The following is a 27,771-nucleotide window of genomic DNA, read 5'->3' as shown; positions in this document are numbered from 1 at the left end:
TTAAAAGTCTAATCCTGAAAAGAACACCAAAAGAGTTCACTGTTATCAGCAGCAGCAAAATGGTGCAGTTGTAACTAAATATCCTGTGATCAGTTAATATTTCTTCTCCGATGTGTTACTCCTGGAGGAATTCTGTGCTACTGCACGCATATTTTTATTTTTTTGCGCAGAAAAAAGCTTCTGCTGAAATGTTGATGCAGTTCTGCCTTTTGCCCACCAGAGGGCACTGTGGTGCAGAAACACAGCAGCAGCTCCCAGCCACCTAGGGAAGAGAATGAGCCTGCCTTCTTCGCAGTGCCTGTCAGGCCAGACCCAGGAAACTGGAGCAATGAGGAAAGATAGCATGGGGCTGTTGGGGGGTGGGGGGTAAAATAGGGGCTCATAAGGGCTAGTGGGAGAGGACAGACTGGGGCAGGGGGTGAATGGGAGTTGAGGCACAGGGGGAAGGGAGGTGCAGGGCAACATAGGGACAGTGGGTTGCTGAATGGGGGCACAGAGACATGAGGACAGGGAGTGCAGGGCCACATGGAGACAGGGAGAGGGGAGCGCATGGCCACATGGGGACGGGGCAGATGTGCCTGACTGAATGGGAGAGGCTAGGTGTCAGCCAGGGTCTGCATGGGGGAAGCTCCCTAACAATCCCTCCCAACCCCCCCCAAAAAACTGTTCAATACATTTCCCACCCATACCAAACAACCCTCCAAGTTCACACCCAGGCTCCTTCCCAGCAGTTTACTTCCCTCTCCCTCAGCTCCTCCATTACCCCTGACTCCCCCAAGCCTTTGCACTGCTTCTGAGGGGTGCAGGAAATAAGGTTCTGTACTGTAGTTTATATGAATTATTACTCAGAGTTCGGTATTAATATGCCTAGTAAGGAATCTATTTGTCAAAAAAAGATGTCCTGAATCTTTTTTGTTGTCTGTATTGTTACAGATATACTTACCAACAGGTATTTTGAAATAAATGACCAAAAATAATTGAAACTGGTTGATTATATTATGTTATTTTGACAAAATATGCAGAATTTTAAAATACTGTGTGCAGAATTTTTATTTTTTGGCCCAGAATTCCCCAAGGAGTAATGTGTGTAGACTGTTGTAGGTTTACTTGATTTAAGGCACACCCTCAACCTCAAAGCAAGAGGCAAAGGACAGTATCAAATGATTGTGGGACAGTTTCCTGCAGCTACACGGGACCATTTTTGCCATCAAATATTGCAGTTAGTAAAAATATTACAGAAACTTTTAGAAAAGTGTACAGAATATACAGTGAGATATAAAGATTTTATTGGCAGGTGGCTGTTCAGTTCAGGACTGCCCCATGCTCAGATTTTCTTAGTTATACCAGTGTAAGTCAGGAGTTACTCCATCAAAGTTAATGAAGTTATACTGCTATATGTGAGAAGAATAAAATAATCCCCTTACAAATAGTTTGTTTAAAAGCCATCTGTGCATCACCCCCAGAGCACATTATAGAATAACCAGTGCTTTACGTTATATGTAATCCATGTGTAGATGTGTTCGGAAAGCACGTTTCCCACCCCATGAGGAGCACTAATTTTGGTTGAATCTTTCACAAACCAAAGAGACCAAAAAGTGTTAAAATTCAAATGCAAGTGTTCTATAGAAATTGGTACATTCCTTCCTATGCTCATGGAGCTGTAGGACATCTCACCAGGAATGTGCATTCTAATTAGAGGTGTGCTCTTGCCTAACTACTGAAAATACCTATTAAAGTCACATTCAGCATCCCTTGAAAGGCATGTTCCCAATTTTAAATAGTCACAGGATATTTTAAAAATTTAACAAAGACCTATCAGATTCTTCATTTTTAAAAACAGTACAATCAGGGCTCCAGTTATATTTCATACTGCTCTTTAAATCTATTCACAATTGACAGTTCAGTGACAATCACAGCCACCTACACAGTCTAGGGAGGAAGAAGAGATCAGAGGCTGAAATGAAGTTTGAAGCATGTATTCTCTCTCATTATAAGACTTCAAAATTGTTCTCTTTACTATTAAGAGTGTATTTGATCCTGTGTACAGGGATGTGATTTAATAAAGTGCAATATTACAAGAAAGCTATTACCATGCCCTCATACATTCATCAGCTAGTAAGAGGCATTAGAGTTCCTTTGACTCTAGAAGCCGAACTTTTAAAATACATAAAAATGAAAATCTCATCTCCGAAGAACAGATCCGGCCGGATAACAAAATAATGAGCAAACAAGAAGAAAAAAAAAAAAAAAAAAAAAAAAAAAAAGGACAGTGGGGAAGTATTTCAAAAGAGATTTCTAGAGACTGCAACATAGCACCTTACTTGACAACATAAGGGAATTAGTTCTGCTATTTATCTCATTATTTATTCGACACTCACTTGAATAACTATGTACAAGATCAAAACAACAGTTGTGCAGGTAGAACTTACCATTCATAAGCACTTTAAGCTGCTTGTCATAAAATTCTGTTTCTTTCTGAGAGATGAAAGCACATTCAGCACACTGGCGCACAGGATCTACAAAGCACATACGAGGCAGAGGCACTTTTTTACTGCAGCACTTGTCACAAAAGCACTTCCCACATCTCCGGCAATGGTGCTAGACAAAAAAAAATTATAAAAGATGCAATTAATAAGAGCTGATAACGTTACCACATCAACACTACTACTCCTGAAGCATTGGCATGCACAAGAGAAACTAGGTGAGCAAGTAACAACAAGATACAGAGGGGGAAAAAAAATACTAAATATGGCTAATTCAGTATCACATGATTCTAAAGATAGTAAGAAGTGCTAAAATGACATCTCTGGAGACTGGAACTCTAAAGACGGTCCAGCATGAGCAATAGCAGTGTAAGCTTCTCCAGACACCTGAGCTTCACGTCTGACCAGAGTGAACAAGGGTGAAAAGGAGTCTCCATGGACCATTAAATCCTTGTCCTCACTGTCAACAAGACTGCAAAAATATAATGGTGGTTTGCATGTCCTCTTCACTTTCCATGGAGATTCCACTGGGCTCCATCCTCAGCCTACTCCTCTCCCTCCAAATATTTAATTCCATGTCTAACAGTGACAGAAGCAATTCCAGGTTTTATAGACTGAATGATCATTAGTAGAACAAGAAAAATTCTACAAGTGTCCTGTGAAGTTGGGATAATGGCAAATCATTTGCAAGTGTGATAAGGCCTATTTCACAACAATTATAATTTCGCAGCCAGTCGACATTAGTGGCTATCCCTCAATACAAGGATAATACCTGCCAGGAGGAAAAGTCATAGATGAGACTTAAGATAGCTGAGGAGTCCTATCTGTGCTTTACAGGTTTTTCCACATACATGACAGGTGGTTGTTTGGAGAGAGCACAACTGCTGGCCGGGATATTGTACATTTTCCTTCTGCCTGTGCTGTTTTCCAGCCTTGTGAGCAAGGCAATTCTCTTCAAAACGGCTGAGGCTTGATGTATGATGTGATGCCATTGCAGTCTATTGCCAGCCAGCTCTTCCCAATTTGTTAGGTCAACACCTCCCTTCTTAAAATATACTTTCAGGGAGTCCTTGTAGTGTTTTTTTGCCCCTGTGGATCCTCTTCCAAAGACTAAATTGAGAAAAGAGCATTTGCTTCGGAACACAAGTACTGGCCATCTACACACAATGACCAGCCCAACAAAGTTGATGTTTCATAATCTTCGCCTCAACATTGGTGATGTTAGCTGCAGAGAGAATGCTGGCCTTGGTGCAACAGTCTTCCCATCTAATACGGAGAATATTCCTAAGGCAGTGCTGTAGGTGTCACTCCAGATGCTTAAGATGGCTTTGGTACATCACCTAGGTCTCGCACCCATAAAGGGGAGTGGGGATGACCACTGCATCGTAGATCAGGATCTTAGCTTCCATTCACAAATCTCTCAACAAAGACATGACGAAGCAACTTTCCAAAGGATGTGTTGGCACAGCAGGTCCTATGTTCAATCTCCACATCAAGATAGACTGGGAGAGGTAGCTACCAAGGTAAGGGAAATGCTCAACATCTTCCAGGCATTCACCACCGATGACAATTTGTGGGAGAAAGGGGGCAACTTATCCTGGGACAGGCTGATGGAGCACCTTAGTCTTCCCAATGTTGCGGAAAAGTCCCAGGTTATGATAGCACCATAGAAAAGATCTAGGGTGGATTGCAAGTCAGCCTTGGTGTGCATGGCGATAACACAGTCATCAGCATACTAAAAGTCTGTAATAACAGTCCTAGTGACCTTTGTTTTTAGAATGAAGATGCCACATCATTTAGGTTGAAGAGCTGGCCATCCATGTGATTCTTCAAAAACTGGGATTGAGTAAGGCAGTCACAAATAAGAATCAAGATCACAGCAACATAGATGGGGAAAAAAGGGTTGGGGCAATAACACAGCCCTGATTGACACAAGTCTAGACGGTGAACGGGTGCATCTCTAACCCATTAAAGAGGACAGTGTGCGGTCATCCCATCATGAAATAACCTGAGAACGCGAATGAACTTCAACGGACAGCCGAACCTAGACAAGACTTTCCATAACGGTTCACAACTGAGGGAATCAAAGGCCTAAGTTAGGTCAATAAATGCCATAAACAATGGCTGGTGTTGTTCTATACACTTCTCTTGGATCTGTTGTGCAAGAAAAATCAGGTCGGTGGTGTCTCGAGACAGTCTGAAACCACACTGGGATTCCAAAAGGATACTTTGGCAAGAGATAGGAGATTATTCAAAAGGATGCAAGCAAGGATCTTCGTGGCAATGGAGAAGAGAGCAATGCCTCAATAATTCCCACACATTAACTTGTCCCCTTTCTTAAAAATGGTAACAATATTGGCACTCTTTAGGTTGGGTTGAATTTTCTCATTAACTTCAAAATCATGCTAGTAGCGAGACTCTTCAGCGATGCCTCATTGAGAGGTTCTCTGACCTACCTGACAACATCAATGACATCCAAATACATTGGGAGGAGTTCAAGACCATTATTCACAAGGCACATGCTGAATTCACAAGGCATATACTCCACCCACTGGATTGGATTTGATGAAAATGAGGAAATCCTAGCACTTATTCATCAGAAGAGAAGCACATTTTGCACTTGGTAAAATGAACCCTCTAACCAGCAAAAAGACTCTTATTGGCTTAAAGTTGTAGTTCAAAGGGGGCTGCATGACATCAAGCATCAGTGGTGGCAAGCAAAGGCAATGGAGATCCAGAGCTTCGCTGATCAACATGACATAAGAAGCTTTTTTCAAGCAACAAAAGTCATTTACGGGCCAAGTTCAAAGGACACAACCCCTCTGCAATCTCAGGACAGCTCCACCCTTCTTAAGGACAACGTAGCCCTCAAGCAACATTGGAAGGAGCATTTTGAGATACTATCGATCTGCGAATCTGAAGTCTCAGCTGCCACCATCCAGTCCATTCCTGAGCATTCAGTAATAGACCCTCCTGCTGACGACCCCCCGCCCCCATCTCCTGAGGAAGTTTGGCATGCCATCACTCAGATTAGAAACAACAAGGTGCCAGGCCCAGATGGCATCCCCATGGAGGTCTTCAAAGCTGGTAGAATAGCACTCGTGCAAAAACTTCAATTTCTCAGCTAGTAGTGGGACCCCAAATCATTATTTCCACTGGAAATGACAGGCACAATAGCTATTCCTTGTTTGAGATCACAGAGGAAATTAAAATAATTCATGCTACATAGTAAAACTCTCCATGGGAGATGGAGCATGTCAGGCAACCAACTTATGGATCAAAGTAAGTTTCAACCACTGATGTGAATAAATGATAGCTTGAGTTTCTGAATATTTCTTTAATTAGGGAGCAAAACTTATGTGCACAGAACCACCAATCAACCTCTCCAATATGCCTATCCTCCTCATTGACCAGCCACATTTACTTATCATTTTTACCAGTCTAATACTTTTAGAATTCCTGAAGATTCCCAGTATACCATATTTAATAAGATTTATTTTCCACTTAGTTACATCATATCGGTTGGGCTTTATATTCCAAATAACACATTGCAAAACAAGTGTTTCAACTCAAGATGCATCTTATATTCATCTTTCTTCCTTTCCATCAGTGTATGCTAGCAAAATGTCTGTGTAATTAGGTAGTTATGCAAGGAATGTTATTCATAGCTAGAATGATTGTCCTGCTGACTTTTGCACAAACTAGCAATCTAAAACAATTATGTCTCCCCTTCTCCAAGGAGAAACTCCAGATTCTTGGCAATATGCTCCGTCTCCTCTGACAGTAGTTCCCAGTAAGACAGCACCTTCTCTATGCTGCTTGCTAGTAAAAGTTCATGCAATGGAAGACAACATAAAAGTTAATTAAAATACTCTATATAAATGGACTGAATTACATGCCCAGTGCAGTCCACCTCATCAATTTCAATGAATTACTGTTCATAATTCAACAAAAGAACTATTTTTACTTATAGCAAATGCATCTTCTGCCAATATCTTCACCCATTATTTGTTTTGCACATTTTGTCCAAGTACTTTATAATTGGGCTCTTCCTAGAATCCTACCTTGAAAATAAGTGTTCCTAATACTAGACTCTTTCACTCACATAACCAATATTTTATGCAACTCTGAGTGTACTGACATGAACATCTTTGTCGTTTACTTGCCAGCATTACTGACAACAGCATATTTTGAGAAGTGTTACTTATATGTTGCCTCAAAACCAGCAAAGTATTTTTGTCCTAAAAATAGTCATTTATTTAAAATTTCACAGCAGAATAATAGATTAAAGAGGATGAAGACCGACTCCTAGAGGCGGGAAACAAAAGCTATTTTTAAGGCATGTTAAATTTTGGGTGTAAGTATCCTTTTGAAAGGAGAGGTTTCAACACATTTCAAAATAAGAGTTCACAAAAAAAGTTCCACAATGTAATGTGTTTAGGCTATTAGGTTTTGTTGCTCTCTCTTACCTTTCTGGTTATGAAATCAAACTTTGTTTCACACTGCATACATCTTGGACACTAGAAGACAGTAAAGAGTACAAGATTTATGTACATCTTTATCCAGATACAATGCACAAGACTAAATATATTAGAGTAATTTCTAGAAAGTTAAATAGCTCTAATGAATTCCCATGCAAGTAATGCTTGTTTCTTGCTTATCTTAATTTTCTGAACATTTGTGTGGTAGGCAAGTACTATCCACATCTTACAGAGAAAGAAGAGCAAAAGAAAAAAATTGATTTTCCCTAGGCACAAAGTAAATCAGTAACAGTCAGGATTACAACTCAGGAGTTCCAATCTCATGCATAGTCCATTAGTCCAAATTTGTATTAACTTGTATAGTGTACATAGAAGATAACTATCCATTTATTATACTGTTACACATTTTTAACTCACAAGTGTTGTTGGTTTATGCATTATCAGTAGTTAAAATATCTGAAAAATAGCATAATTATCTTGGAAGTCCTGTTCCCTCCTCCATCTCTCCCCCACAACCACGAAGGCTAAATCTATATCTGCAAAATTTCACTTGATAGTTTATAACTTTTTCCTAGAAAGAGCTTGAAGAAAAAAAAAGTATATGAAGTCACAAATTCCCCCCCCCCCCCCCCCCCCCCTTAAACAGCTGCTCTGGGTTTTGTTGTCTAAACTGGTAACAAAGTGCTTGAGAGAAACTTTATTCAATAAGTATTAGATGTGGTTATTATTATGGCATTTTCTACGCAGATACTAAAAAAGTCACCCACTACGTGCTGATCTACAGCACTATTTTACATCACCGGCATCTTTCCTGAGACCCTCATATTTCTACATTGTTTCAATTCAACACATAATACCAGATAACATTTCAATTACAAAGCCTTGGATAGTATCAGGTTTATCAGCTAGGCTATTAATGCAATGTTGTGTTTGACATTTGGGACAGGTGGTAATATGTTCAGGTTCTGCAACAGCTTTTGGAATTATAAAGACTGTAAGCTCTTTAGACCAGAGCCCATCATCATCTTATGTTTGTGCCATGCCTAGCACAATGGTGCCCGAATCCCTGACTGAGGCCCCTAGATGCCAGTGCAATACATATAAATGTATCTAAAATTGAGAGCACAAGGCAATGAGTTGGGAGGTGAAGGGGCAAATGGGGTAGAGGGGAAAGAGAATACTGCAGTTAGGAACACGGTCCTTCAGATAATATATTAAGCTGAGGTCTTTCTTGCTTTCAGTGACCATTCAGGCGAAATATCTCATGGTACATTTTGAAAATCATGGGATGAAACACTGTGCCTTAGTCAATATCCCCTTGCAATAGGCTCCAAAACAGAGTATCAGAATTTAAAATAAAGCAGGTTGTAATGTTCAAGGTTGAGAATGAGCTAACTGCTAAGCATACAAAAGTTGCGATTTGCCTATTGTTACCATGCTTCCAGTATTTAACTCCTTACTTTGTAAACTTCTTTAACGTAACTAGAACTTTCATGGTCTATTTTAGAAAGTTCTAGATATTTCAGCAGGTTCCAAATCGGTATCAAAGTTCAATAAGCAAAAACTTAGCTGATGTGAACTGCCACATCAGCTAAGTCACAAACCTCAAATTCCTGAGCCACCTACTTTTAACTACAGCTTGATGCATTAAATCACTTCTGAAATTTAGCAAATTTAAGTACCTGCATTAATTTGCAACTAGCCAGTTCCAATTAAAGAGATTGCTCAACTGTTCAAATTAAAATATTATACAGAATGATCAGAACTGGTCTCAAATGATGAATGTTCTTTCAAAAGATGTACTGAACATCAAACCTCTGTCAGAATGGCTACAGAAATACACATTTACCTTCATTGAATTATCAGGTCAGTGCACTAAGCCCTTTAAGTCTATTGCCAATGTAGACTAGCCCTAATAAGTGAAATACTGTCCATTGTTTACAACAGAAAGGAAAGCAACAGATTCAGACTAACACGGCTACCCCTCTGATACTTAACAGAAAGGAAATACACTCTATGCACAGCCAGATAAATGAGATGCATCTGCTGGCTTGTCAGTTTTTAAAACATGGGCTAAGCCAGGTTTCCAGCAATTTATTTTGGAGATAAACATAGCAGAAAGAGCAGTGAACTCTTAAAAATCAAGCTGCAGCAAAAAGAGACTGTAACTTCACTTACCTTCCCCACCACTATTTAGGAAGCAGATTCACTCACATTTTTTAAGTCAACCCAACAGAACCCTCTCCTTAGCCATTTCTCCAGCAAGACAACTTTCTGCACTTACATGAGGTTTTGCCTATAATTATTTTGCCTCAGCAGAGAGGGCATTTCCTGCCAGCAAATATGGGAACCACGTATTCACAAGATGGGACAAGAAACATAGGCAGCCTCAAGATAGGAGTGATAAGATAAAAAAAAAAACCCTAACGCCCCAATATCCTTCCATTCCAGGCCACTAAGGCTGCTTCACTGGGCCCTATACAATAGGGGGACAGAGAGAAGCCAGGGCACAGGCGCATAAGTGAAGTGTTTTTTTGAGGGGAGGGTGGAGGGCAGGCTCCTTTGCCTATAGGACTGTAAGAGCCCAACACAAGGGGAAATACTGAGCGCCACTGTAATGAGGGGAGTGGCCCGAACGCCCCAGGGGTGGGTCAGGACCTTGGGATCCCCACAGGCACCTTAGAAAGGATTTCACCACAGGTGCATCTGGATAGCGGAAGTCAGAGTCCAAGGAACTCAATGCAAGGAGTGACGCGGAGGAAAGGGGCTCACCCAGGCGGGTCGGGGCGGTTGGAGCCAGGAGCGAAGGGGAAGACGGACCCACAAGCGGGGGCCAGTGGTGAATGGGTGTCGAGAAGGGGGAGCCCAAAGGCGGGGTGGGAAGGAGAGTCGGAGCAGAAAGCGGGGCAGAGGAGATGTCCCGCTGGCGAGAGAGAGGAGGGTCGGAGCGGAAAGGGGGGCGGGGAGATGTCCCGCTGGGGGGGGAGAGGAAGGTCGGAGCGGAAAGCGGGGCGGGGGAGATGTCCCGCTGGCGGGGGAGAGGAGGGTCGGAGCGGAAAGCGGGGCGGGGGAGATGTCCCGCTGGCAGGGGAGAGGAGGGTCGGAGCGGAAAGGGGAACGGTGGAGATGTCCCGCTGGCGGGGGAGAGGAGGGTCGGAGCGGAAAGCGGGGCGGGGAGATGTCCCGCTGGCGGGGGAGAGGAGGGTCGGGGCGGGGAGCTGTCCCGCTGGCGGGGGAGAGGAGGGTCGGAGCAGAAAGGGGGGCGGGGGAGATGTCCCGCTGGCGGGGGAGAGGAGGGTCGGAGCGGAAAGGGGAACGGTGGAGATGTCCCGCTGGCGGGGGAGAGGAGGGTCGGAGCGGAAAGCGGGGCGGGGGAGATGTCCCGCTGGCGGGGGAGAGGAGGGTCGGAGCGGAAAGCGGGGCGGGGGAGATGTCCCGCTGGCGGGGGAGAGGAGGGTCGGAGCGGAAAGGGGAACGGTGGAGATGTCCCGCTGGCGGGGGAGAGGAGGGTCGGAGCGGAAAGCGGGGCGGGGAGATGTCCCGCTGGCGGGGGAGAGGAGGGTCGGGGCGGGGAGCTGTCCCGCTGGCGGGGGAGAGGAGGGTCGGAGCAGAAAGGGGGGCGGGGGAGATGTCCCGCTGGCGGGGGAGAGGAGGGTCGGAGCGGAAAGGGGAACGGTGGAGATGTCCCGCTGGCGGGGGAGAGGAGGGTCGGAGCGGGGAGCTGTCCCGCTGGCGGGGGAGAGGAGGGTCGGAGCAGAAAGGGGGGCGGGGGAGATGTCCCGCTGGCGGGGGAGAGGAGGGTCGGAGCGGAAAGGGGAACGGTGGAGATGTCCCGCTGGCGGGGGAGAGGAGGGTCGGAGCGGAAAGCGGGGCGGGGGAGATGTCCCGCTGGCGGGGGAGAGGAGGGTCGGAGCGGAAAGCGGGGCGGGGGAGATGTCCCGCTGGCGGGGGAGAGGAGGGTCGGAGCGGAAAGGGGAACGGTGGAGATGTCCCGCTGGCGGGGGAGAGGAGGGTCGGAGCGGAAAGCGGGGCGGGGAGATGTCCCGCTGACGGGGGAGAGGAGGGTCGGGGCGGGGAGCTGTCCCGCTGGCGGGGGAGAGGAGGGTCGGAGCAGAAAGGGGGGCGGGGGAGATGTCCCGCTGGCGGGGGAGAGGAGGGTCGGAGCGGAAAGGGGAACGGTGGAGATGTCCCGCTGGCGGGGGAGAGGAGGGTCGGAGCGGAAAGCGGGGCGGGGAGATGTCCCGCTGGCGGGGGAGAGGAGGGTCGGGGCGGGAAGCTGTCCCGCTGGCGGGGGAGAGGAGGGTCGGAGCGGAAAGCGGGGCGGGGAGATGTCCCGCTGGCGGGGGAGAGGAGGGTCGGGGCGGGGAGCTGTCCCGCTGGCGGGGGAGAGGAGGGTCGGAGCGGAAAGGGGGGCGGGGGAGAGGAGGGTCGGAGCGGAAAGCGGGGCGGGGAGATGTCCCGCCGGCGGGGGAGAGGAGGGTCGGAGCGGAAAGGGGGGCGGGGAGATGTCCCGCCGGCGGGACAGAGGAGGGTCGGAGCGGAAAGGGGGGCGGGGAGATGTCCCGCCGGCGGGACAGAGGAGGGTCGGAGCGGAAAGGGGGGCGGGGAGATGTCCCGCCGGCGGGACAGAGGAGGGTCGGAGCGGAAAGGGGGGCGGGGAGATGTCCCGCCGGCGGGGGAGAGGAGGGTCGGAGCGGAAAGCGGGGCGGGGAGCTGTCCCGCCGGCGGGGGAGAGGAGGGTCGGAGCGGAAAGCTGGGCGGGGAGCTGTCCCGCCGGCGGGGGAGAGGAGGGTCGGAGCGGAAAGCTGGGCGGGGAGCTGTCCCGCCGGCGGGGGAGAGGAGGGTCGGAGCGGAAAGCGGGGCGGGGAGCTGTCCCGCCGGGGGGGGAGAGGAGGGTCGGAGCGGAAAGCGGAGCGGGGAGATGTCCCGCTGGGGGGGGAGAGGAGGGTCGGAGCGGAAAGCGGGGCGGGGAGATGTCCCGCTGGCGGGGGAGAGGAGGGTCGGAGCGGAAAGCGGGGCGGGGAGATGTCCCGCTGGCGGGGGAGAGGAGGGTCGGGGCGGGGAGCTGTCCCGCTGGCGGGGGAGAGGAGGGTCAGAGCGGAAAGGGGAACGGTGGAGATGTCCCGCTGGCGGGGGAGAGGAGGGTCGGAGCGGAAAGCGGGGCGGGGGAGAGGAGGGTCGGAGCGGAAAGCGGGGCGGGGAGATGTCCCGCCGGCGGGACAGAGGAGGGTCGGAGCGGAAAGGGGGGCGGGGAGATGTCCCGCCGGCGGGACAGAGGAGGGTCGGAGCGGAAAGGGGGGCGGGGAGATGTCCCGCCGGCGGGACAGAGGAGGGTCGGAGCGGAAAGGGGGGCGGGGAGCTGTCCCGCCGGCGGGGGAGAGGAGGGTCGGAGCGGAAAGCGGGGCGGGGAGCTGTCCCGCCGGCGGGGGAGAGGAGGGTCGGAGCGGAAAGCGGGGCGGGGAGCTGTCCCGCCGGCGGGGGAGAGGAGGGTCGGAGCGGAAAGCGGGGCGGGGAGCTGTCCCGCTGGCGGGGGAGAGGAGGGTCGGGGCGGGGAGCTGTCCCGCTGGCGGGGGAGAGGAGGGTCGGAGCGGAAAGCGGGGCGGGGGAGATGTCCCGCTGGCGGGGGAGAGGAGGGTCGGAGCGGAAAGGGGAACGGTGGAGATGTCCCGCTGGCGGGGGAGAGGAGGGTCGGAGCGGAAAGCGGGGCGGGGAGATGTCCCGCTGACGGGGGAGAGGAGGGTCGGGGCGGGGAGCTGTCCCGCTGGCGGGGGAGAGGAGGGTCGGAGCAGAAAGGGGGGCGGGGGAGATGTCCCGCTGGCGGGGGAGAGGAGGGTCGGAGCGGAAAGGGGAACGGTGGAGATGTCCCGCTGGCGGGGGAGAGGAGGGTCGGAGCGGAAAGCGGGGCGGGGAGATGTCCCGCTGGCGGGGGAGAGGAGGGTCGGGGCGGGGAGCTGTCCCGCTGGCGGGGGAGAGGAGGGTCGGAGCGGAAAGCGGGGCGGGGAGATGTCCCGCTGGCGGGGGAGAGGAGGGTCGGGGCGGGGAGCTGTCCCGCTGGCGGGGGAGAGGAGGGTCGGAGCGGAAAGGGGGGCGGGGGGAGATGTCCCGCCAGCGGGACAGAGGAGGGTCGGAGCGGAAAGGGGAACGGTGGAGATGTCCCGCTGGCGGGGGAGAGGAGGGTCGGAGCGGAAAGCGGGGCGGGGGAGATGTCCCGCTGGTGGGGGAGAGGAGGGTCGGAGCGGAAAGCGGGGCGGGGGAGAGGAGGGTCGGAGCGGAAAGCGGGGCGGGGAGATGTCCCGCCGGCGGGGGAGAGGAGGGTCGGAGCGGAAAGGGGGGCGGGGAGATGTCCCGCCGGCGGGACAGAGGAGGGTCGGAGCGGAAAGGGGGGCGGGGAGATGTCCCGCCGGCGGGGGAGAGGAGGGTCGGAGCGGAAAGCGGGGCGGGGAGCTGTCCCGCCGGCGGGGGAGAGGAGGGTCGGAGCGGAAAGCTGGGCGGGGAGCTGTCCCGCCGGCGGGGGAGAGGAGGGTCGGAGCAGAAAGCGGGGCGGGGAGCTGTCCCGCCGGGGGGGGAGAGGAGGGTCGGAGCGGAAAGCGGGGCGGGGAGATGTCCCGCCGGGGGGGGAGAGGAGGGTCGGAGCGGAAAGCGGGGCGGGGAGATGTCCCGCTGGCGGGGGAGAGGAGGGTCGGGGCGGGGAGCTGTCCCGCTGGCGGGGGAGAGGAGGGTCGGAGCGGAAAGGGGAACGGTGGAGATGTCCCGCCGGCGGGGGAGAGGAGGGTCGGAGCGGAAAGCGGGGCGGGGAGATGTCCCGCCGGCGGGACAGAGGAGGGTCGGAGCGGAAAGGGGGGCGGGGAGATGTCCCGCCGGCGGGGGAGAGGAGGGTCGGAGCGGAAAGCGGGGCGGGGAGCTGTCCCGCCGGCGGGGGAGAGGAGGGTCGGAGCGGAAAGCGGGGCGGGGAGCTGTCCCGCCGGCGGGGGAGAGGAGGGTCGGAGCGGAAAGCGGGGCGGGGAGCTGTCCCGCCGGCGGGACAGAGGAGGGTCGGAGCGGAAAGCGGGGCGGGGAGCTGTCCCGCCGGCGGGACAGAGGAGGGTCGGAGCGGAAAGCGGGGCGGGGAGCTGTCCCGCCGGCGGGACAGAGGAGGGTCGGAGCGGAAAGCGGGGCGGGGAGCTGTCCCGCCGGCGGGACAGAGGAGGGTCGGAGCGGAAAGCGGGGCGGGGAGCTGTCCCGCCGGCGGGACAGAGGAGGGTCGGAGCGGAAAGCGGGGCGGGGAGCTGTCCCGCCGGCGGGGGAGAGGAGGGTCGGAGCGGAAAGCGGGGCGGGGAGCTGTCCCGCCGGCGGGGGAGAGGAGGGTCGGAGCGGAAAGCGGGGCGGGGAGCTGTCCCGCCGGCGGGACAGAGGAGGGTCGGAGCGGAAAGCGGGGCGGGGAGCTGTCCCGCCGGCGGGGGAGAGGAGGGTCGGAGCGGAAAGCGGGGCGGGGAGCTGTCCCGCCGGCGGGGGAGAGGAGGGTCGGAGCGGAAAGCGGGGCGGGGAGCTGTCCCGCCGGCGGGGGAGAGGAGGGTCGGAGCGGAAAGCGGGGCGGGGAGCTGTCCCGCCGGCGGGGGAGAGGAGGGTCGGAGCGGAAAGCGGGGCGGGGAGCTGTCCCGCCGGCGGGGGAGAGGAGGGTCGGAGCGGAAAGCGGGGCGGGGAGCTGTCCCGCCGGCGGGGGAGAGGAGGGTCGGAGCGGAAAGCGGGGCGGGGAGCTGTCCCGCCGGCGGGGGAGAGGAGGGTCGGAGCGGAAAGCGGGGCGGGGAGCTGTCCCGCCGGCGGGGGAGAGGAGGGTCGGAGCGGAAAGCGGGGCGGGGAGCTGTCCCGCCGGCGGGGGAGAGGAGGGTCGGAGCGGAAAGCGGGGCGGGGAGCTGTCCCGCCGGCGGGGGAGAGGAGGGTAGGAGCGGAAAGCGGGGCGGGGAGCTGTCCCGCCGGCGGGGGAGAGGAGGGTCGGAGCGGAAAGCGGGGCGGGGAGATGTCCCGCTGGCGGGGGAGAGGAGGGTCGGAGCGGAAAGCGGGGCGGGGAGCTGTCCCGCTGGCGGGGGAGAGGAGGGTCGGAGCGGAAAGGGGAACGGTGGAGATGTCCCGCTGGCGGGGGAGAGGAGGGTCGGAGCGGAAAGCGGGGCGGGGAGATGTCCCGCTGGCGGGGGAGAGGAGGGTCGGGGCGGGGAGATGTCCCGCTGGCGGGGGAGAGGAGGGTCGGAGCGGAAAGCGGGGCGGGGAGATGTCCCGCTGGCGGGGGAGAGGAGGGTCGGAGCGGAAAGCGGGGCGGGGAGATGTCTCGCTGGGGGGGGAGAGGAGGGTCGGAGCGGAAAGCGGGGCGGGGAGATGTCCCGCTGGCGGGGGAGAGGAGGGTCGGGGCGGGGAGATGTCCCGCTGGCGGGGGAGAGGAGGGTCGGGGCGGGGAGATGTCCCGCTGGCGGGACAGAGGAGGGTCGGAGCGGAAAGGGGAACGGTGGAGATGTCCCGCTGGCGGGGGAGAGGAGGGTCGGAGCGGAAAGCGGGGCGGGGAGATGTCCCGCTGGGGGGGGAGAGGAGGGTCGGAGCGGAAAGCGGGGCGGGGAGATGTCCCGCTGGCGGGGGAGAGGAGGGTCGGAGCGGAAAGCGGGGCGGGGAGATGTCCCGCTGGCGGGGGAGAGGAGGGTCGGAGCGGAAAGCGGGGCGGGGAGATGTCCCGCTGGGGGGGGGAGAGGAGGGTCGGAGCGGAAAGCGGGGCGGGGAGATGTCCCGCTGGGGGGGGAGAGGAGGGTCGGAGCGGAAAGCGGGGCGGGGAGATGTCCCGCTGGCGGGGGAGAGGAGGGTCGGGGCGGGGAGATGTCCCGCTGGCGGGGGAGAGGAGGGTCGGGGCGGGGAGATGTCCCGCTGGCGGGACAGAGGAGGGTCGGAGCGGAAAGGGGAACGGTGGAGATGTCCCGCTGGCGGGGGAGAGGAGGGTCGGAGCGGAAAGCGGGGCGGGGAGATGTCCCGCTGGGGGGGGAGAGGAGGGTCGGAGCGGAAAGCGGGGCGGGGAGATGTCCCGCTGGCGGGGGAGAGGAGGGTCGGAGCGGAAAGCGGGGCGGGGAGATGTCCCGCTGGCGGGGGAGAGGAGGGTCGGAGCGGAAAGCGGGGCGGGGAGATGTCCCGCTGGGGGGGGGAGAGGAGGGTCGGAGCGGAAAGCGGGGCGGGGAGATGTCCCGCTGGGGGGGGAGAGGAGGGTCGGAGCGGAAAGCGGGGCGGGGAGATGTCCCGCTGGCGGGGGAGAGGAGGGTCGGAGCGGAAAGCGGGGCGGGGAGATGTCCCGCTGGCGGGGGAGAGGAGGGTCGGAGCGGAAAGCGGGGCGGGGGAGATGTCCCGCTGGCGGGGGAGAGGAGGGTCGGAGCGGAAAGCGGGGCGGGGAGATGTCCCGCTGGGGGGGGGAGAGGAGGGTCGGAGCGGAAAAGGGGGCGGGGAGATGTCCCGCTGGCGGGGGAGAGGAAGGTCGGAGCGGAAAGCGGGGCGGGGAGATGTCCCGCTGGCGGGGGAGAGGAGGGTCGGAGCGGAAAGCGGGGCGGGGAGATGTCCCGCTGGGGGGGGAGAGGAGGGTCGGAGCGGAAAGCGGGGCGGGGAGATGTCCCGCTGGGGGGGGAGAGGAGGGTCGGAGCGGAAAGCGGGGCGGGGAGATGTCCCGCTGGCGGGGGAGAGGAGGGTCGGGGCGGGGAGATGTCCCGCTGGCGGGGGAGAGGAGGGTCGGGGCGGGGAGATGTCCCGCTGGCGGGGGAGAGGAGGGTCGGGGCGGGGAGATGTCCCGCTGGCGGGGGAGAGGAGGGTCGGGGCGGGGAGATGTCCCGCTGGCGGGGGAGAGGAGGGTCGGGGCGGGGAGATGTCCCGCTGGCGGGACAGAGGAGGGTCGGAGCGGAAAGGGGAACGGTGGAGATGTCCCGCTGGCGGGGGAGAGGAGGGTCGGAGCGGAAAGCGGGGCGGGGAGATGTCCCGCTGGGGGGGGGAGAGGAGGGTCGGAGCGGAAAGCGGGGCGGGGAGATGTCCCGCTGGCGGGGGAGAGGAGGGTCGGGGCGGGGAGATGTCCCGCTGGCGGGGGAGAGGAGGGTCGGGGCGGGGAGATGTCCCGCTGGCGGGACAGAGGAGGGTCGGAGCGGAAAGGGGAACGGTGGAGATGTCCCGCTGGCGGGGGAGAGGAAGGTCGGAGCGGAAAGCGGGGCGGGGAGATGTCCCGCTGGCGGGGGAGAGGAGGGTCGGAGCGGAAAGCGGGGCGGGGAGATGTCCCGCTGGGGGGGGGGAGAGGAGGGTCGGAGCGGAAAGCGGGGCGGGGAGATGTCCCGCTGGGGGGGGAGAGGAGGGTCGGAGCGGAAAGCGGGGCGGGGAGATGTCCCGCTGGCGGGGGAGAGGAGGGTCGGAGCGGAAAGCGGGGCGGGGGAGATGTCCCGCTGGCGGGGGAGAGGAGGGTCGGAGCGGAAAGCGGGGCGGGGAGATGTCCCGCTGGGGGGGGGAGAGGAGGGTCGGAGCGGAAAAGGGGGCGGGGAGATGTCCCGCTGGCGGGGGAGAGGAAGGTCGGAGCGGAAAGCGGGGCGGGGAGATGTTCCGCTGGCGGGGGAGAGGAGGGTCGGAGCGGAAAGCGGGGCGGGGAGATGTCCCGCTGGCAGGGGAGAGGAAGGTCGGAGCGGAAAGCGGGGCGGGGAGATGTCCCGCTGGCGGGGGAGAGGAAGGTCGGAGCGGAAAGCGGGGCGGGGAGATGTCCCGCTGGCGGGGGAGAGGAGGGTCGGAGCGGAAAGCGGGGCGGGGAGATGTCCCGCTGGCGGGGGAGAGGAGGGTCGGAGCGGAAAGCGGGGCGGGGAGATGTCCCGCTGGCGGGGGAGAGGAGGGTCGGAGCGGAAAGCGGGGCGGGGAGATGTCCCGGTGGGGGGGGAGAGGAGGGTCGGAGCGGAAAGGGGAACGGTGGAGATGTCCCGCTGGCAGGGGAGAGGAAGGTCGGAGCGGAAAGCGGGGCGGGGAGATGTCCCGCTGGCGGGGGAGAGGAGGGTCGGGGCGGGGAGATGTCCCGCTGGCGGGGGAGAGGAGGGTCGGGGCGGGGAGATGTCCCGCTGGCGGGGGAGAGGAGGGTCGGAGCGGAAAGGGGGGCGGGGAGATGTCCCGCTGGCGGGGGAGAGGAGGGTCGGAGCGGAAAGCGGGGCGGGGAGATGTCCCGCTGGCGGGGGAGAGGAGGGTCGGAGCGGAAAGCGGGGCGGGGAGATGTCCCGCTAGCGGGGGAGAGGAGGGTCGGAGCGGAAAAGGGGGCGGGGAGATGTCCCGCTGGGGGGGGAGAGGAGGGTCGGAGCGGAAAAGGGGGCGGGGAGATGTCCCGCTAGCGGGGGAGAGGAGGGTCGGAGCGGAAAAGGGGGCGGGGAGATGTCCCGCTGGGGGGGGAGAGGAGGGTCGGAGCGGAAAAGGGGGCGGGGAGATGTCCCGCTAGCGGGGGAGAGGAGGGTCGGAGCGGAAAGGGGGGCGGGGAGATGTCCCGCTGGCGGGGGAGAGGAGGGTCGGAGCGGAAAAGGGGGCGGGGAGATGTCCCGCTGGGGGGGGAGAGGAGGGTCGGAGCGGAAAGCGGGGCGGGGAGATGTCCCGCTGGCGGGGGAGAGGAGGGTCGGAGCGGAAAGGGGGGTCGCGCTCCCCCACTTACGTCCTTATCAGGCACCCAAGGCGGCTCGTCCAGGCCGAAAGGGCTGCGGGCGGCGTGGTGCTCTGGCACCATACGGAGCCCGCTAGACGAGCGAACCAGCTTCTTTCCATCGCAGGCCTCCCCGCCCGACATCTTTCCCACAGCTACCAGCCCAAGCAACGAACGGCAGCGCGCCACCCAATCGCCCGTTACTTCCCTAAAACTGATGCCGCTCTCTGCCAATGAACTCTCCGACTAGTGACCCGCCCACTACTATGTTCACCCAATGGAATGAGGCCTGCCCAAACTCTCAGCCAATCCCCTATCGCAATGTAGTACCGCAGTTAAGGCGCATGCGCAGCTCGAAAAACTAGACGGTAACCCCGAAAGAGGAGGAGAGTCCGCTTCACTCGCGCCTGAGTGTCTGTACCCGGACGAAGCCTGTAGCCAATGAGCGAATCGGAATGCGCGGAGGGCGGATCCAAGGGCTGGTACCTCAGGAAGGCCACGACTCCGAACACGCTGATTAGCCGGCACTTCTTTAGGGCTCTGAATAGACTCTCTGGGATTGGTTTGACCCAGACACCATCTGATTGGGCTTTTCGACCGCTTCTCTGATTGGTGTGCGCCTTGCGCGGCTTCAGACAAATATCCTCGGGTTAGCGGCCATGTATAACTTCTAGGGCGCTAATCCCGTTAGCCTTCTTGGGCGTGGTTGGCAAACTGCGCGGGCTCAGGGCCGGAGTGGTTGGCCTTGGCCGTGCGAAGACTCAGGCAAGTCACTCTCTGATTGGCTAGCCGTAGCGCCCCTGCTGGTGACTCGGTATTACTACGCGCCGTATGGTCCGGGAGCGCGGGTCGCGGGTCGCGACGCTTCCCTGGAGGGTGGAGTAGCAAGGAAGCGTCTAGAAAACAATGGGCGGGGCTTCACTTTGGGGGCGGGGCCGGGGGCGGCTGGGGTAGGGAAATTCTCCCCTTCCTGCCCCGGGTCAGAAATTGTGGGTGTGGCTGTTTTACTGTCCCCCCCCCCCCCCACACCCCCCCGTTATCCATCCCCGGTCCCCGCCCAAGCCTCGGCAAACCGTCTCTCCCAGGGGCTGCCGCCCGTGCGCGTGCCGCGGCGGGGTTAAGAGACGCTTACGACTCTCCCTGTGTTGTGAGTCCCGATGGCCCTGGCGGAGCGGGCAGCACCGCTCTCCTGCCTGCGCTGTGGGGCGAGCCGGGCCTCCTCAGCGCGGCGCGGGTGTAGTTTTTACACTACACCGACAGGGGTGTGGAGGGCCTAGAGCCTCACCAGGGCTGTGTAATTCCCGGCGGGGACTGTGGGGCGTCTTGCCCTGCTGGGAGGCATCGCTCCCCCGAGCTGGAGTGTCTGCGTCCGTGCCTCCGGCTGCTCTGGTTTGTGCTGCGGGGTCCGCGCGGTGGTGGCTGAACGGGGGCAAGCCCCATGTGTAGACCAGGCTCAGTGTCACCCCTTCTTGCTCCACAGATGGCAGCTGCACTGCTGTGCCTTGTGTAGCACTGTCACCTATGAAGTGGGCTTTCCTCGGAGGTGTCTGATTCGTGGGGACAGCCCCACCCCACAGTTGCCAACTTTCACATGGTAAATAATCACCGCACCCTGACTTTCACAAGAAGTCAAAAATCAAGCTCATCCCATTTCAAAACAAGCCAATCCCTAAGAACCCCAAGATTGTATTTGACTAGATTCCCCCTGGTGGGCCTGCTGTGCACCCCTGACACTCTCCCCCTTGCTTCTCCCCGCCCTTTGCCCCTGTTTGCTGGGAGCCAATTGAGGAGAAAAAAAAAAAAGAAGCAACAAGCTACTAGCCAACAAACAATTCACAAGCCAATTAAGCCAAAAACAAGCCCAATTTCTGTGTGGTTTTTTTCTTTTTCTTTTTTTTAAGCGGGCTTGCCATGTCTGCCCCACCCCTGGAATCCCAGGGGAAAGGTGCAACAGGGCTGTTTGGTATATGTCAGGGTTTCATCTTTTCAGTTTGTTGACGTATTATTTGAAGTCCAAGATATTCACACGCCCCTTACTTTTATAATAAATGGAACAACAGGAGAGTAGTGCTGATAACAGTTACCCTGTATAACTTATTTGTGTGGATGTTTTGTGGTTGACCGAGAATACTTGTCCTTGAACGGTAAGGATGGGCAGGGAGGTGTGGCATTTTTTGTGTCTATTTGAATTGCAATAACATTTTCAATGCCTTGCAGTCCCTCAATTGTCTTTTGTGACATCCCCTCCAAACAGGGTTAGACCTACCAAACGCAAAACAGTGGTTCAGAAGATTGGTCAGGGTTCTAAGGAAGGAGAGGAAAGAATAAGCACCCATTTATTTCTTTTTCTTCCATACACAGTTCTCTAATGCTGAAAAAAAACCACCTCCTGCGTGCCCACAACCTTCCTTGGAAGAATTCAGGTTTTTCACTTTGAAGACCTGGTCTCTCTCGCTTAGTGGTTTAAGTATCCAGTTTAATATCTGAACTCCCCAGGACCATAAATTCAAACACCTGCTGAGCTGGTTCTCCTCTTCATCTTTCTCTGATGATGCATTCCATACCATGTAGTTTAGTGCATGTAAATTAGATTTTAAAAGCCAAGATCCTTTCTACTCTATGTGAATATTAAAGATCCTAGAGCACTTTTCATAAGCAGAGGTGTTTGTCCTCATGTCTTGCTCAAAATTTCCCTTCCCTTCACACTTGTATGATGCAGTGGCTGCATTTCAGTGGTACTGTGGGTAAAGTTTGTAAAGTGCTTTGGGATCCTTTCGGTCTAAGGGCACTGTGCCTATCTTTAATTATATTAAGCTTAGCCCTTGAGACCGGTATTAATCATAAGTTTGTTTTAAATAGGTCTTAATTTCATTAAAATTATGTTTAAATCACTGACTTTTTAATGTATTAATCCTGCTCTCAGGACCCATTTCCATATATTATGTATATGTACCCCAATAATTGGACCCTTGTTTTTAAAAAGCAGATTAATTGGGGAACTAAGTCTTGTAAATATGTTTTATACTTGTCTGCCATTACATTGCACAATCCATTATATAAATAATAAAAAGCCTTATAATACTACTTTGTTATATAGTTATAGCAGATGACTCGGCCTTTCTTTTTTAGATCAAAGTTTCAATTGGATTGCATTATGCTGTAGTATTTAGTCACCCCATGTTTTAATAAATCAAAACAGTTCTGAGTAACAGAAATATTTATAGTCATGAATTATTTTATATTACATTTGTATGATTTTATTTCTCTTTGAAAATGAAAAGCTAGGGAGGTGTACAGCTGTAGCTCAGCTACAGGCAATTGAAATAATTACCAACTGTTCCTTTCATCTGTGTTACTGTAATCTGTCTCCAGTAGGATGTAGCTACAGAGTATCTGAGGAGAATTTCCATCATGTGAATGGCTAATTACATTCTGGGCTATAGATTATAGACAAATATATTGTTAGGTATTAATAGTATTTGAATGTCCATTTTTCCACAAAGTTGGTCAAATGAAATAAATACTTATGATCTGTATTTCATGTATGTTTCATAAGACTTCAATTTACAGACAATCACCAGGCTCTGTACTCACTACAGTCCTGTATCAAGACATGGATTGGGACCAGTTTGACATGAACCCCAAAGTGATAGCTGCTGTTAAGAAAGGTAATTTAATCCACCTGTATGTACATTCCTGATTTGCTATTACCATAATATCTACCTGTACATAATCATATCCATACTGGAAATGTAATTTAAATACTTGGTGAGACCGTGTGTATTTGCAAGTGATACTCTCTTCTCCCAATGATCCAGTGGTGATCTTTCCAAACAGCTTTATAATCCGCTTTTGATAAACCCCGAATGCATGCTGCCTCCCATGTCAAAAGCTTGTCAAGAGTAGTGTCCTGGCTTCCAAGCAGTCAAGAAGAGGTTGGCATACTGGAGTTTGTTCTATTAGGAAAGAAATGAACAGACACAGTCAGGCTATCCTTTTCTAATCTAGTCAATTTTATTTGCAATGTGCATTTAATTTCTGTTGTTGCCTTCTTCAAGAAGAAGTTAAAAATCAAAAGCAACCACAGTTAACACACAAGTAACTCCACTTCGGCGCACCAGAAGAACATTGCTTCTCTATCAGAGCCTTCTCTCAGGCACCACTTCCATCTGATGTTAAAGCTGATAATGCTTTAATGCCTTCCAAAAAACATTAAAGTCCCTTTCCATTCAAAATCACTGATAATCATGATAATATAAACAAAACTTGTAACTTTTTTTAACCAGTACTCTCAGTAAATTAACAATAAGTGGAAGTCCTTCTCTTTTGTAAGATTATAGTCAATCCAAAAGCATTTATGAGAATTCCTCTAATTTCAGCTAACATAAAATCCATAAAAGAGATTTTGAATCTTTCTGGAGCAGACTTGCAAAGGCTGACAAAACTGTCCAGTATGGATGTACAGTGCTTACTGAAAACAGTCTCTGGTACACTGAGGAAAAGCTGTGTGCTTACAGGTAATACTGTCAATACAAATAAAGTATTTTATTTACATAATTAAAAACCGTTCTAGACTTTTGAGCTATAATGAAAGGTTTAAATTTATTGCTCAAAGATCTATTGTTGAAGTAAAGCATAAACCATTTTTTGTATAGCAGGTAATAGTATATTGATAAATTATTTCTCAGTCAAGTCAATTCAGGAAAGAAAAAGCTGTAAGTTCCTGTTACTCTTTAGTACAGTGGTTCTCAAACTAAGGCTGCCGCTTGTTCAGGGAAAGCCTCTGGTGGGACGGGCTGGTTTGTTTACCTGCTGCATCCACAGGTTCGGCCAGTTGCGGTTCCCACTGGCTGTGGTTCGCTGCTCCAGGCCAATGGGGGCCGCAGGAAGCGGCGCAGGCCAAGGGACATGCTGGCCGCCCTTCCTGCAGCCCCCGTTGGTCTGGAGTGGCAAACCGTGGCCAGTGGGAGCCGCGATCAGCCGAACCTGCTTACGCGGCAGGTAAACAAACCGGCCCGGCCCGCCAGGGGCTTTCCCTGAACAAGCAGCGGCCCTAGTTTGAGAACCACTGTTTTAGCAGATGCTTTTATATTCCTAAAGGGCCTGATCCTGTGAAGTGCTGAATGTAAATAGAAGTGGATTGTACTCCGTCTTATAGGGTCAAATAATTCCACTACATGGAAAATCTTGGCTGGGGGACAAGACACTGCAAGTTTCCCCTCTTAGAATTTCCACCAGAATATTTCATAAGGCAGGGTTGCCCTCCTCTAATGGAACGGGCTAGGAGTTGAGCAATTGAATCCCCCATTTCTTGTTCTGTGTGGATCTCTAAAGCTCAGCCAGAAGTACAGATCCTTCTATGTTTTCATAGTGCTTCCTGACCCTTAGCAGCCCTCCTCCACTTACAGTTGTCAGGTGTCCGATTTTCGACCAGAAAGTCCAGTCAAAAAGGGCACCTGGCAGTGTCCAGTCAGATGTATTGACCAGACACCAAAAGTCCGGTTACCGCGTGGCAGGGGGAGGAATGGGGTCATTAATCCATGCCGGCCCCTGCTCAGCCGGGGCCGCCTTCTACCTGCAGGCAAGCGCCTTGTCAGGCTGCAGCAGCTCTCATTTCAGTCCTGGAGCAGAGGGAGCCCAGCTGGAGGGGGAAGTGTGGGGTGTGAGTGACAGGGGCGGGGCCTTGGAGGAATAGGTGGAGCAGGGGGCGGGGCCTCAGGAGTCTGGTTACCAGCCATTAGAAAGATGGCAACCATACCTCCACTTCCCGGTCATATCTGCTCCATTGAAGTCATGCAGACAAGATTTTCCTTGCTGCAGCTTTTCCCCAAAAGTCCCCTTAAAGGACAGGAAGAGGGGAAAGTTCTGGAGCATGGAGGGGATCAGCGTAAATGTAAGATGTACCAATTTACAAGCAGATTCCTCAGTGCATAGATTGTTTGTTAGTTAGTTGGGAGGAAAACAGGCTGAATCATGCTTACATCTGGAAAAATGTCAATCATAGAGCTACCTGGAAGGTGGCAGCTATGTTATATTGTCTGTTATTAAGAAAATGCTAAATAGAACTCTTTCTTTTAAAAAATATCCTCTAGCACTTCAGCTGTACCAAGACAAAGATCACTGCACATCCCAACACCAGAAACTAAGCCTGGGTTGCTCAGTACTAGATAGCTTGTTAAGAGGTGGCATTCCTGTGGTGGGGATCACAGAGCTTGCTGGTGAGAGCTCTGCTGGGAAGACTCAGATTAGTTTGCAGCTGTGCCTTTCTGTGCAGTATCCTTATGAATATGGAGGATTAGAATCTGGTAAGTACAATACACTTTCAGATTTACTTATTGTTTTAAGGGAGTATGCTAGCTTTAAGATAAGTAATTTGTGTAATTGCAGTAAATATTTGTATCTGGATTTCTGATCATTTGCAGCATCATTAGCAGTAAGATGAGAAACTGGGCATTTGGAAAAGAAAAGCATGCTGTGTACAACTGCTACATCCCCACATAATACTTTCCACTCTTACTACTGGCTGCTGATGGCACACACATTAGGGTGGCTGTGTGAATAGAATCAGACATGACTTTCCATTGAGTTATGATTGACTTTTTCCCTCAACAATCAAGAGTAGTGGGAAGTTTGTTAATCAAAATGCATAAGGCATATACAGATGGAGTGTGTTAGGTTTCAGCATCATGACCACCCCCTGACTCTTCATGAAAACTGACATGACAAAACAATCCACATGACAGATATTGTTACATCAATATCTTAGGCATGTGCTAAGTATCCCATATGTAAAGCAAGGGTTACAGTATCACAAAGGATTTGGTCATGATGTACAGGCCAAAACTGATGGACACATAGTCAAAAAAGTCATAGGCATTGTGTTGTACCCTACACTTTCTCCATGTCTGTGCAAGTAAGTAGATGATAAGGATAATTTGAACATAACCATTATTTTTGTAAAGCCAACGATCTTTTGTATTTTTTGTTTGTGTTTTTGTACTACTTTGGGGAGGAAGAAACTTATGTCAATTCTGAGAACTCTTTAGTCTGGTCCTCTGTATGACTAATGTTTTGGCTAGGTTGTTCTGCCTCCCTTGCAGCATCATGTTTAACTTTTGAAGGGCTCACAGTTGCTCAGCTTGTTTCCTACTGTGTCCAACTACATGGAAAATTCTTGAAACGTCAAAAGGCAGGGATGGCTTTTAGGGCAGAAATTAGTCCTTGGCTTACATTTTTTTTTGCTTTAGGTTATGTCATTGATCCGAGCAGAAGCATGTATGTTTTTAGTCCTCCCCTTCAGTTCCTTCCTTGGATGCTACTAAGTGTTACATGTGTCACAAGTTCATCATTTAAAAGATCAGATGTATTCTTATTCGTGTCCTAGTGCTCCCCTCCATTTATGCTGGGAGAAAGAAACTAAATGGGTGTTGGGGGCAGAAAGGAAGGCACCTCATCCTAGTAGCATTTTTGCCAGTAGAATCCTCCTTGCACAGTTGTGGAATCCAGCCATTACTCTCACACAGCATCCCAGCCTTCCCATTAGTGCTTAGGGCTGTTATGTTGTTTTGTTCTGGGCATATTGATTTCCTCTCCTCTGCACTGCCAACTGCGGTTTGTGGCACATCAGCGAGCACAGAGCCCATAGTAATAAATACAACTCCTGCAGAAGGGAAACAGAAACAGTGTCTGAGGGGTGGAGAGGAGAAAGTGCTTCTGAGGTTCCTGATTAGATCTGAGTGCGTGTAAATGAGTAAATCTTTGCTTTTGAACAGGAACAACAGAACCCAACTTTCTGACATGACCGTTGATGAGCAGTCTGGCAGACAAGTGACTGGCAAGTTTTTGGATCTCAGACAGTCGGAGCAGCACATATTGCAAGTGTTGCCCCTTTTTGACCTGAGTGACTAGTCAAAGTTCATGGTCCTGGGGCTATTCCAATTGGAAGTAGAAACTGATGATGGAGTCTGGCATTTTCTTTGATGCAATCTTGTTTGTTTACAACAAATGTACAAAGTTCTGCTTCTCTGCAGACCAGTGGAACCAAAAACAGGGGAGAGCTTCTTTGCTTTCAGCCCCAAGCCTTTTTAACCAGCTCAGACTCAAAAAGCTCTCTAGCTTCTTCTAGGCCCATACAGTGCTTACAGGGGTCTGTTTAGATGTCTTCTGTCTCTCTCTCATTTTCTGGTTCTGTGTTCTCCACACACATCCCTCCAAAAAAATCAGCAAACGCCCCTCTGCCCACACAGTCCAAAACTACTGGACTGGTTCACACAACAATTTTATCTTAGGTGAGGGTTTGTGCCAATCTAAGAATAGTTCTCCTTTATTGCTTATTTGGCTAAATTTACTTTATATGCACGTATTTATAGATAAACTATTTGAGTGTAATGTGGCAAATATATGAGAATTCTCAATTTAGGATCAGGAACAAATCCTGTTACTTTCTATGTGTTTTGTAATTTTATTTTAAACAAAATTGGTATGGTACACAGTAGATTCTACCACAGTATGGAAAAGCCCTGCATTCCAGTAAATATAAAAAATACTATTTAAATTTTTGATACAGCCTTTAGAATTTTGTGAACACTGTGGAGCAACAAAGATAGCATCTTCGTCAGCCTAAATGAAGACAGACCATTGGGGTTTGATGAAACACCTTGCTTCTACGTACTCATACTGTTGTGGAATGATGAAATTGCGCAGGTGACCAGTGAAAAATATGCTTCGTACAATCAGTTGTATGTTTAAAATGTTTCTATCTGAACCAAATTTATTCAGGACCACAAAGTGGAACAAAATGCTGGTTTCCAAGTGTGCCCAACAGCTTATCTCACAAAGACGACGAATATTTTGACTCTCGGGTCTCTGGCAGTAGGGGTTGGGGTTTTTTTTAATACATAGTAACCAATGTCGTGGAGGAAATTTTTTCTCTGCGATAATTAAATCACTTTTGCATGTCCACATTCCGTTCCTTGTGTCAGCGGTGTGTATCCTCACTACCAGTGCTTGCATTGATGTAGAGAGCAGTGCACTGCTCACCACTGTCTAGCACAGGGGGTTTTGGGAAAGGCTTACAGTACCTCATGGAGGCAAATGAATTGCACACAGGTGACTGGGAACATGGTTTCAATATCTCATGATGCAGTTTTCTCCATCCCATAATTTTATTTCC

The 27,771-nt window shown here is 52.9% G+C and overlaps 3 protein-coding genes across 12 annotated transcripts in view; 1 reads left to right on the top strand and 2 right to left on the bottom strand.

Annotated features, from left to right (window-relative positions):
* The window catches only part of ZFYVE21 (zinc finger FYVE-type containing 21), a 34,893-nt gene extending 16,045 nt beyond the window's left edge, over nt 1-18,848 (bottom strand). For 2 of the 4 annotated variants that reach the window (XM_054027464.1, XM_054027465.1), the window contains exons 1-3: nt 18,612-18,848; nt 6,953-7,003; nt 2,430-2,598 (exon numbers count right to left, since the gene is read on the bottom strand). In XM_054027464.1, the coding sequence (XP_053883439.1) occupies nt 2,430-2,598; nt 6,953-7,003; nt 18,612-18,743 (352 nt within the window). In that variant the 5' untranslated portion in view covers nt 18,744-18,848. Of the gene's footprint in view, nt 1-2,429; nt 2,599-6,952; nt 7,004-9,142; nt 9,215-9,248; nt 9,670-18,611 lie in introns of those variants that run through there. The other 2 variants (XM_054027467.1, XM_054027466.1) reach the window with 2 other exon arrangements.
* A 427-nt stretch (nt 18,849-19,275) lies between these two features.
* XRCC3 (X-ray repair cross complementing 3) overlaps nt 19,276-27,771 on the top strand; it is a 30,221-nt gene continuing 21,725 nt past the window's right edge. Inside the window, exons 1-5 of one of the 7 annotated variants that reach the window (XM_054027458.1) lie at nt 19,657-19,746; nt 20,080-20,193; nt 22,156-22,267; nt 22,979-23,116; nt 24,692-24,904. In XM_054027458.1, coding sequence (XP_053883433.1) covers nt 20,191-20,193; nt 22,156-22,267; nt 22,979-23,116; nt 24,692-24,904 — 466 coding nt within the window. In that variant the 5' untranslated portion in view covers nt 19,657-19,746; nt 20,080-20,190. The other 6 variants (XM_054027461.1, XM_054027463.1, XM_054027462.1 and 3 more) reach the window with 6 other exon arrangements.
* Nucleotides 22,300-27,771, bottom strand: part of KLC1 (kinesin light chain 1) — a 126,985-nt gene continuing 121,513 nt past the window's right edge. The window contains exon 15 of the mRNA XM_054027448.1: nt 22,300-22,555. Within this exon, the coding sequence (XP_053883423.1) occupies nt 22,525-22,555 (31 nt within the window). The 3' untranslated portion in view covers nt 22,300-22,524. The remainder of the gene's footprint in view (nt 22,556-27,771) is intronic.

This window comes from Malaclemys terrapin, chromosome 4 (assembly GCF_027887155.1).
Source record: "Malaclemys terrapin pileata isolate rMalTer1 chromosome 4, rMalTer1.hap1, whole genome shotgun sequence".
NCBI classification, from domain to species: Eukaryota; Metazoa; Chordata; order Testudines; family Emydidae; genus Malaclemys; species Malaclemys terrapin.
Note: the sequence above shows the minus strand (reverse complement) of the source record. Positions and strands in the feature narration are given on the sequence as shown.